The sequence below is a fragment of the Choristoneura fumiferana genome, chromosome 13, assembly GCF_025370935.1.
Source record: "Choristoneura fumiferana chromosome 13, NRCan_CFum_1, whole genome shotgun sequence".
NCBI lineage: Eukaryota > Metazoa > Arthropoda > Insecta > Lepidoptera > Tortricidae > Choristoneura > Choristoneura fumiferana.
In genome coordinates, this window is record NC_133484.1 from 11259300 (window position 1) to 11270885 (window position 11586).

Below are 11586 nucleotides of genomic sequence, written 5' to 3' on the forward strand. Positions count from 1 at the left end.
CAGAGCAAACAAACTGACAGATGGACAACATTAATAAAGCATGCACAAGTGACTATCTAACGCTTCCATTGCTTTTGAGCTAAGTATGGCTAATATACATTATAATATAATACATTTTCTCAAACATGCTCGAAAATGTATGCGTTAATGTCACGAAATGAAGACATGAAGTTTCTCATTTATGGCTCCCATTATTGTCCGCTGCCCCCTTCTCATTATTGTCCGCTGCTCTAACGAACAGCCAACCACCACTAGACTGTAACAATTTGCGATATTGCGACGCGATGGATGGATGGATGGATGGATAGATGGATGGATGGATTACATTATTTGTGAAAAGCACTATACAAACCTCGGCCAGAACAGGGATTGCTGGACTCCTTTTATCTACCCCGAACTCGTCCATCAATTCCTTACTTCATGGCCTCTGCAGTAATGTACTGTTATATAATACTTCAATTGTACCTTTTTTATAATGCGTTTTGCAGCATTACTTAAGAGCTCATAAGGTGCCCGTGAACCCTAAGCAAGCTGACATAAATCAAAAACGTAGAATTTTGCAGTAAAACACTTTTTATTTAAAAAACTAACAGCCGCATTTTAAAAGAAAAACACAGAAATAACTATAAAAAACATAAAAAATAAACAAATTGTTATAAAAAATTAACCAAAAAAAAATATATAAAAATAAACACAAAAAGGAACAGATTTTGGTATCACACGTTGTTAGACAGAGCTGTTAGTGAATTAGGTACGTAAGAAAATTATAATTTGTACGGTTATGAAAAAAAAAAGTTAATCAGCCGCAAGCCAAATAAATCCAACATCAATACAGAAATGCGCCTTTGTAAAGGCCTTTTTTTTAATTTTGAAAAGGAAATCATCCCCTAAAAACCAATACAAAAGACAATATTAAAAGCTTAGGTAATCCCTGAAATGATGTAAGCTAGTACTAATGACTACATGCATGTATTCACCGGGTGACCAACCTAAAATCTATGAGAGCGAAAAAAACTATTATACGTTTGTCTTTCATATATGATATTAGCAAAACATTATTAGCATTATTTTATAGGGGTGATTAGGTTATTTAAACTCTTTTTAAACAGTTCACCACGAAACGGTATGCTCTTCTGAACCTCCACGCTAACGGATCCCAGTAGACGTCACACGCTCCAGTCTCCGAGATTAAACGTGCGGATAATAACCACATGGCGACACCCATCACGAGTAGGTGGTAGATCAGGATGTGAGTAGGGGTATAGGTAGGACCGATGAAAATCGGCAGTATCGGAGAAATCGTTAAAACGCCCAGTCACGCGGGCGTGCAGCAGAAAAGCAGCGGGCAAACGCTTAACATCTCGCGGCACAAGCCGGCCACACACAATTGGTAAAATCACTTGTACTAACTTGTATCAATCACTACACCAAATGAAAAACTGGTTGCAGAATATTTTTTAAATCAAAATTCCAACTCAGACGAGAGCTCTGCGCTATCCAACATGTGATCAAAGAATCCCGGCCAAAAACAAAAACATCAGTCGAACCAACGAATCAAAGAATTCAATTTTCAAATTTCAAATCAGAAACCAAAAGTGTAATATAAAAGAGTTAACTGCCAGCACACAACCGGCCAGTAAAAATGCTTGGAAAATGAACAAAAAGTATGCAACAAGCAACTCGCATGCAGCGTTGTAATGCTGCAGTTTGTTTAAATAAAATTTATATCTTTCTTATAATCATCATCATCATCATCCCAGCCTATATACGTCCCACTGCTGGGCACAGGCCTCTTCTCAGAACAAGAGGGCTTGGGCCATAGTTCCCACGCGGGCCCAGTGTGGATTGGGAACTTCACACGCACCATTGAATTGCTTCGCAGGGTTGTGCAGGTTTCCTCACGATGTTTTCTTTCACCGCAAAGCTCGTGGTAAATTTCAAATGTAAATTCCGCACATGAATTTCGAAAAACTCAGAGGTGCGAGCCGGGGTTTCAACCCACGACCCTCTGTTTGAGAGGCGGTAGGTCAAACCACTAGGCCACCACGGCTTACTTATAATGCTTTCTTATAATGTTGAAAGTATATTTCAAATCGTGGTTGTTACAGGTTTTCTGCCGGAGGAACCCTTTTATGGGTAATAAAATTAATTCAGTCTGTGTATATTTAGGTGTGATATGGTTTACTCAGTATTATGCGAGCAAAGGATTCTAGAAGGTTCAAAATGTAGTTATGTGGTGTAGTGCTTACTTGAAATGTAGTCCGCGCGGGTAAATAAATCACAAATTATTGTTCTTGCACTTAATTTGTAATCAGTCAGTACACGGAAGAAACAATTAGCACAGGCACAAGCAACAGTTTAGAAGGATTGGAAGAATATAGCGATAAGTGAGGCACAAGCATTTGAAGCGAACGATGCAACTCGGAAGCGTTTATAATAGGGCATACGAACGTAGGCTCCGCGTCGTTAGTCAATATCGAAGCGGCTTTGGGTGAAACCGGTTTTCGGTGCTCGCGCGTCGAACAAAAGATCAGGATTCAGGATGTTGTAAATCTCTAATAAGAAAACTAAGTTGCACTGTCCGCTGAAATACATTTTGCGTTATACAAAAATAATTATTTTTAGTGATGTAAATATTAACAATGATTATTGGATTTTTTACTTTATTATTTATTCTGACATGTATTTAAACACGTAATATTGATATAAATAACAATTGATTGAATTAATCTAATATAATATAAGAATTATAAACCGATTATTGAGACATGATTATTTTAACTGAATTACATAGTTATTATTTTATTTTTACGTAATTATTATTTTTAATTTGTGTGCTTAATAGGATAAGTTGCGAGAATAATCGCCACAAGCTCTTAAAGTTAACATGAACCCAGGTAGGGTATAGCATTTGTTGTTATAATTGTTATTTATCTATTTACTATTTTAAAATCTTTTATTTTACAATATCTAATTTCTTCTTTTATATTAATTATGTAAGTAGCTGAACGTACTTACTTTTTTTTAGTTAGCTTGTGGTGTGTCCTTTTTTCGGCCAAAAGTTGAGACGAGTGGAAGAAAACTGGAGATGTTTTTGCCCAGCAGTGGGACACACTATAAGCTAACTAAACTTAATTAAAGTTATAATAATTATTATGAACTTAAACAATTACTTTGCTCACCCGCGACCTTAATAATAGCTACGTATATGCAAGAAATCTGTGTTCATGCCTTCCTGCATCTCCACACTATAGGAAAAAAACACACACATACACAAACTTTGACATTTAGAATATTAATTCTACTATACTAATTGTGAATATAAAATCAATATTTCATTTATATGATGTGATCCGTTTCATTTAACATTTCTCTCAATTGACGTCGTAAGATTTTTCCTCTAGGGTTCCTCGGCAATTCCGACACGAATCTCACGCCGCCCCTCAGTTCCATGTAAGGTGGTACCTGTAGGTATAATAAAATGCCACATTTTAGAAGAATTTAAGAGTAAGTATATTAAATGTCTGTTCTAAACGGGGTTCTGTTGTTAACACAGAACTTGACAAAATTAAAGGAGTTCATGATTCAAAGCTCATGGTACCTTATAATTAGTCCAAAATTTTGCGTCCAAAAAGTTCAAAAAGACAGTATTAGTATTAGATCACGTGCATTTTAATGCACACTGCCCAATTAAGGGCATATTTATTTTAGACGACCAAATGGCCTAGTGGTTAGAGAACCTGATTACGAAGCTTGAGGTCCTGGTTCGATTCCCGTGTCGGGGCAGATATTTGTATGAAAAATACGAATGTTTGTTCTCGGGTCTTGGGTGTTTAAATATTTATTTAAGTATGCATCTATCTATACTACGCTTATTTTGGGCAAAGTCTAAGAACTTTTACATTTTCTTGCACTGTGCTTTGGGACTAGGTCAATGAGGGCTATCGTTTTTTGTCTCACTAGATGGCGCACTGTTGCATGAGGTTTTTAAGTATGGCTTTCAAAGTCTGTTATTACGGGCGTGAAAACAAAAGTTACACCTTAAAACCTGCATAGTCCCCGTTTTGTTCGGAAAAAAGGGAGGACAAAGGTTTCCGAAAGACAAAACTGTCTCAAAACACAGACATTAATTGCACCGGAACGCATATTTGCCATAATTAATTTCAGATATTGCAAAATATTCACAAAATTATTCTAATTATAAATAAACCCGCGTAGCTCACCCAAAAACTATGAGATTTGACATTTCGGAGACCTCACGCTACACTAGCGCCTCTAGTGGCGAATTCATACGCGATAGCCCTCATTAGTGTGAATTGTCCCGTGATATTTATTTATTTATTGTGAACGTTGACAGATAATTTGTTATTGCCTACATTACTTTATACGCTCAACGCCCCACTTGTGTGGTTTACTGCTCCCTATGGCCACAAAATTGTTAATTTTCATGCATTTTGTTTGATTAGTTTAAGGATTCACGACTAACTATTGAATAACTGTTACTTAACACGTGAGCTACATCTTCGGCCTCTTCTGTCTTTACCATCAGGTAAAAACACCTTACTGTACCAAATTTATCATATTATTTGCTCACTTTTGACGTGCTTACTGCTTTCGCGAGTTCCACACGCTCATAATTTATTCCCAGTCAGATAAATCAGTCAGTGTCTGTATCAGCAAGCAGTCAGCTATTAAACTGACCTCTTTAGAAACGTAGTCTATGAGTTCTTGTGGTGAGACGGTGGCGCCGCGTTGGCACACGACGAAGGCGGTGGGCAGCTCGCCGATATCTCCTGCGGGTTGGCCCACCACGCCCGCCTCGCGTACGCCTGGGTGCAGCTGCAGGATCGTCTCCAACTCTAGTGGAGCTACCTATTTAAAGAAACAATTTGTAGTGTAGCGTGAAGTAGTGCGGCAAGCAAGCGGTAATGCCAGTACATGCGGCTTCTCTTACGTAAAACATTAAACCGCAAAAATTACACTGTGATTCTTCATTTACCGTAATAGTATTATATGCAACCGTTACATAATGAGGGTCCTTAAAACACGAGTGTGGTTTTTTGAAACGAGCCTTGGCGAGTTTCAAAATAAGATCACACGAGTGTTTTAAGGCCTAATTATGTACAGTTGCATACATTACTTTATCTACACACATATCATAAGTACTCTAAGATGATTTGGTTTGACCATCAGTGGTGTAGCGGTATAGCACGCGGTACGGAATACCGAGGACCTGGGTTCGATTCCCAGTGATGGTCTTATTTTTCTGGTTTTTCTGTGCATCTATATTTCAGTTTGTATTTTCAATTTAGGTTTTACGGGATGACCGTAAAAGTAAAAATTTGGAATTGAAATAAAAAATACAAAAAGATTCCAAAAAACCAATCTTAATTTGATTGCTTAGTAACGATATCTCTTGTCCGGGTGAGCGGTTAGTTCCAATGGAGTGCCGAAAAAAGTTTCTCGATGAGGGCTACGGCATAGATGTCGCTAGCGTCACTGCTTAAGTGGCTAAATAAGAAACAAACAAGCTGAGATATGAGGTGCATAGGGGAAATTCGTGTCGGTACCGTTGACCATCAGTGGTGTAGCGGTATAGCACGCGGTACGGAATACCGAGGACCTGGGTTAGATTCCCAGTGATGGTCTTATTTTTCTGGTTTTTCTGTGCATCTATATTTCAGTTTGTATTTTCAATTTAGGTTTTACGGGATGACCGTAAAAGTAAAAATTTGGAATTGAAATAAAAAATACAAAAAGATTCCAAAAAACCAATCTTAACTGTGTTAATATCTATGGATACTAGAATAAACACCCACTGGAGTTTTGACAGTTGTTCCAAATTTAAACGACGAAAATCGAATTACGAAAATCTGTAGGTACTGTTATGACATTACAGTACAGATTTTAGAGATTTTACCTCTCATAGTAAAATTGGTTGTAATAATGCTGGTCATTTCCTACGGTTTTCGAACGCATTTTAGAGCACTAATGATATGTGCGTAGATAAACTCAGTTTTTTATAGTCCCAGCGGTCATCAATAGTCCAAACGGACTTTTTAACAATTACGGAACGGCTAACGTCATCTAGGAGGTTCATCGCAGCCTGACCCAATAGAAAATGCACGATGAACCTCCTAAGCGTTAGCAGTTCTGTAATTGTTCGAAATGTTAAAAAGTCCGTTTGGACATTGATGAACGCTTGGGACTATAGAAACCTGAGTTTACGGTAACATTTAAGGATTCTATTTAAATGGTGACTCAGTGTGGATTTCGGGATATAAATAAAGTAGGTGGCTATACACGAACTTTCACATTTGTAATACAATGTTGACCGTGATTTCTTTAAACGAGTCCCCGATATTTCGACACAGATTATTATGATCCCTAGTATACATGATGTATGTCAAGAAAACTTTATTAAGGCAGTAGGTACTCACCTTATATCCATCGTACGATAAAATTTCCTTTAGCCTGTCGACGATGTAAAAGTATTTGTCTTCGTCATAGTATCCCAAATCACCAGTTATGAAAAATCCTTGATCATCGAGATACGTGGAAGGCTCAATGCTTATGTAACCCTTCATAAAAACAGGACCACGTAGACATATTTCTCCTCGTTGGTTGGGCCCTAGAACCTCACGTGTTTCCGGATGAACAACCTACAATTAGAAAACTATTAGAAATAAATTTAAATAAATGTTTTCTTTCGTAAATTATCATTACTTTTGCAATACTTACCTTCAGTATAATACCCGGGGAAGCCATACCAACACTTCCTATTTTTGGTCCCTTCACGCCCCAACTCTCTGACGTAAGTTCTCCTGCTTCTGTCATACCGTAACCTTGTAGAATGTTTTTTAATGTAAGGAACCTGTAAAAATCAAGATTATGAATAATTTTTTGATTCAGGCGTTACTTTGCATACCATATCAAAACAAACGCAAAAACATAAACATTGCATAAACGTAGCTATCATAAGGTCGCGGGTGAGCAAAATAATTATGGTTAAAGTAATAAAAGCAGACACCAAATGACGGTTTGCGACTGCAAATTCATTCGTTGTATAAAACTTTATAAAAATAATATATTCTATTTTTCTTGAATGAATTCTATATAATTAAAACATTTTGCACGAGAATAAAACTGTATTTCTGATGCTCTTACAGTTTAAGGAAGCATATTGGAATTATCTTCATGTAAAAAAGTTTAAAATAGAACCTTAAACATTTCTAGCTCAGTGTTCCAGGTTAAACTATTCTTGGATTGAGTTTAAAACAAATTACATAGTGCGTGTACCGTCTCTTGACTGCTTCAATTGTTTTTCTATGTAGAGGAGATGAGCGACAGTATATTATTTTCAATGTACTTAAATCATATTTTTCGACTTCTTCTGCCTTAGACAAGTAACCCACAAGTGAAGGCACTAACATTGCGATATTAACCTAGAACAAAAGAAATCATGAGATCTATCAATTTCTATAGATATTATTAGTATTAGCTATAGCTATCGTTTTATCAACCTCCAAAGTCATTCCCAGCCATAGGTACATATATTATAGTTCAGGAAATATGAGTGGTACCAAATGATGTGATGATACTTAAACAGGTGATAGTGTTGCTTAAACTAAACAACTTTTTCCAAGGAACTTTTTTTCGCCTTTCCATAGTAAGTCGGTCAGCTAACCAATATATTTTGTATGGGAGTATGATTTTTTTTTGTTTTTCGACCTATGCTCATTGGAGAAAGTTGTTCAGTTTAGGCAACACTATCAACTGTTTAAGTATTATCACATCATTTGGTACCACCCTGTATGAATTGGTAACTTATTATGTACTGTACAGTCACTAGCGTTAATATCTGCCACAGCGGAGCATGCAAAAATATCTGACACGTCCTTCCGGTCCTAGAACGCTTGTTGTGTCAGATATTGGTGCTGGTGACTATACCTACATATTTAGTTAGTGAAGTTTGCAGATGGTCAATTCATATTTCCTGAACTAGGTATACATTTTATTATGCCTTAATAAATAAAGCTACGTATAATAATTCAATAATATATAAGTAAAATAAGACGTTCTTCAATCAAATCTTTGTCGCACTCGAACTGCATGGGTACATGCATGGATTTGACAAGTGAAAAATTGCAAGGTCATTTTAGGAATTCCTTTAAGGAAGTCCTAGTAAGACAATGACATAGATGAATTTGTCTACCATGAAATAATTTTGTTACCTGACAGTTATGAATACTTTTCATGAGATTTTCAGGCGTAACGGTATCCACATACACAATCTTTCTTCCAGCAGAGAGAAACTTGTACGTCATGAATGTATCGTAATTGTGGTACCATTCTCCAAACATAAATGCAGTTTTAAGAGATTCATCTTCGAAACTGAAAGATAGATATGTAAATATTTTTTGATTTGTGATAGGTACCTACCTAACCTCTCCATTTAAAATCATGAATGCAATGATAGCTTAAGTCGGTCATTTCCATCCCATTTCCATTCACTCAAGTCTAGGTTAATTACCATGTCACTATTACGGGGAAAAAATGGCTAGGTAATTAGACTGGTGCATAGTCGAAAGAGAATGATCGAATAAGAATAGGTATATTTTCTCCTGAAATGGGACAATCTGTGTGACAGAGTTAAATTGTGTACAATATGTTTTTTACCACGTTAATATTAGCTTGACTTGTAGTTTTTATAAACATCTTACTCATTTAACGCAATGTTTAAATAGGTACGTCAAGAGGTTCATAAAAATAAATACCACTTACTCTTTAGGCAAACTGTTTAAAATACAGTTCAAGTGTGTTAATTGAACTCCTTTTGGCATGCCAGTAGTGCCAGACGAATACAAAATTAGCGCGGTGTCGATCTGTCCTTGAACGGTAGCCGGTTCAAAATTTGTCACGTCATTTGGTCTCAAAATCAAATTCTTTATTGATAAACTAATATCTTTACTGTCATCAAAACAAATAAAAGTGTCGATGTAATCTAAATTTCGTAATATATCACCATAGACTTCCCAAAATAAAGGAGAACAGATAAAATACTTGGGCCTTGTTAAATTCAACTTGTGTAAGAGTCCAGCTGAAATAAAATTATTTATGTTGTAAAAAGTAGAAAAAATAGCGACAAGAAAAAATAATCGTGCGAAAAGTAAGCTTTTTCATCATAAAGATCAAAACAAAACGCCCAAAATATATAATTACGGATGCTATGGCCTGTATTATTGTGTCTGGGCTGTAATATTATGACTACGATTTAAAATAAAATTGGAATTTACACTTTTTTGTTGCTTTAAAAGTAAGAAAATACGCGGAAAACATCAAATTTACCTAAATGACATTTTATTAGTAGGTAGAGAAAAAGTTTCTAAAGTTTCTACTTATAAATAATAATATACCTCTGCCACTTTTCAAGTCATAAGGGGTGTAAGCAGCTCCCGTAAACACGACGGCGAGGGCTGTTGGTACAAATGTCACACGTTTCTCGCTGCCGACTCCTACTGTATCCCCTCTCTTTACTCCAAGATCCATCAAAGACGAAGACAACTTCACCGCATATTCAGTAAAATCTTTATAGTTCATAGCTTCCCCCGTTATAGCATTTTCCTGAGTTACAAAGTAATATAAATGAATGATCAACATTCTGAAGAGGTGATCGGGGTAAATCATACAGAACTTATACTTGGTTTAGATAGGTTATTAACTAAATCGCACCTCTATTGCAACAACGACGAAAATGCATTTTTTTTTTCAAAAAAATACTTAATAATGCGAAACGCTGCGATATTATTAAAAAAAAAATAGCATTTACGTCGTTGTTGCTACGAATAATAATTCTAATTATAATTTGTAGCGTTGTTGCAATAGAGGTGCCAAATGTAAACAAACTTCAGCTGCCAGATTTGGTACATTCAAGGATTTTAAACATTTTACTTATCTATCATTGTAATACAAACTAGACTAGCGTATTTCAATACAGAAATGTAAATATTTAGATAGTTTCATGGGGGAATTTCAATATATATTTTTTTTTTATTTGACTGGATGGCAAACGAGCATGTAGGTCTCCTGATGGTAAGAGATCACCACCGCCCATAAACATCTGCAACACCAGGGGTATTGCAGATGCGTTGCCAACCTAGAGGCCTAAGATGGGATACCTCAAGTGCCAGTTATTTCACCGGCTGTCTTACTCTCCACGCCGAAACACAACAGTGCAAGCACTGCTGCTTCACGGCAGGATTAGCGAGCAAGATGGTGGTAGCAATCCGGGCGGACCTTGCACAAGGTCCTACCACCTGCAAAACACCAATTGACGTTGTTTTGTTTACATTTAGTTAAATACCTATCCAAACCAAGTATAGTAAATAATATAAAAATCGTTTACGACCGTATTTACATATTTATTTAAAAATGAACGTTACTTATAAAAACAAAGTTACCTACTACACACATTTCACAAGACGAAAAAACTGAAAAACAAAAGAATGGTAATCTCACAAATTACTGGAACAAAATACCAGTTTATTTAAATGATTTGCTTAGAGATACGTCTTTAGTATTGCCCTATTTTAGTCGCTAATTTCAATTCCAAATTATATATCCACTTACCACAGCTATTTCCTCACTCCTACTGCGTAGGCGATCAAGGATATATTTGCCAAAATTCAAATGAGCAGGAACTTGAACGTCTTGATCGCCATTCACATAAAGATTGTTATTAAACATTGTCGGTGCTTAAGCTATCACAAATCACCACTGCCACTCAACGACAATGTATCCAGTAAAATATGTATCTACCCGACTTTTATATATACACTTAGAATGGTCAACAACTGTCAATTAAGATAGTGTTATTTACTATGCATAATGATAAACAAATTCACTAGGAAAAATCTCACTCGAGGGTTATTTATAGCATGTATTTGCGATTAACATGTTTGTCGATAACACACATATTAAAGTCAGTGCATAACTTCGTTATCAAAATTTATTACGTTTGTCATTGAAATATTGTTTTTAATGTCTTTTTTATGCCTTTACTAGCATATACCCGCGGTTTCGTACGCATGAATCATTAGATACAGCAGTTGAATTGAAATTCCGGGATTTTATTAAGTAAATTCTCGTGGGAATTCCCTAAAATTACATCGTGGTTTTCATTGAGGTTAAATTAAAACACCCATGCTAAATTTCTTGACTCAGCGGATGTTATTACGAGATTTTATCCCTATCCCATGGAAACATCGGGATAAAAAGTAGTTTGTGTTATTCCAGACGTCCAGCTACCTACATAACAAATTTCATGACCCTAAGCCTAGCAGCGGTTGTTATTTAGAGATTTTATCCCTATTCCGTGGCAATATCGGGATAAAGAGTATTCTATGTTAAAATCTAGGTTATAAACTAACTTTTTGCCAAATTTCATCCAAATCCGTCCAGCCGTTTCAGCGTGATGAAGTAACAAACATACTCACTCACTCACTCACAAACTTTCACATTAATAATATTAGTAGGGCATTTCTTAAATAATTTTCAAATAGTCCAAAAAAATAAAGTTTTTTTATA

At 35.9% G+C, this 11586-nt stretch overlaps 1 protein-coding gene across 1 annotated transcript; it reads right to left on the bottom strand.

The window, feature by feature from the left end:
* Positions 1–3305: 3305 nt before the first annotated feature.
* LOC141434058 (luciferin 4-monooxygenase-like) lies at positions 3306–10846 on the bottom strand (the record flags this gene model as incomplete). The annotated part of the gene is given in 9 exon segments (XM_074096309.1): positions 3306–3465; positions 4702–4872; positions 6441–6662; positions 6742–6874; positions 7300–7445; positions 8235–8394; positions 8785–9100; positions 9417–9624; positions 10630–10846. Coding segments are annotated over 9 exon segments (1599 nt in total). The 5' UTR covers positions 10747–10846.
* Between the last annotated feature and the right edge of the window lie 740 nt (positions 10847–11586).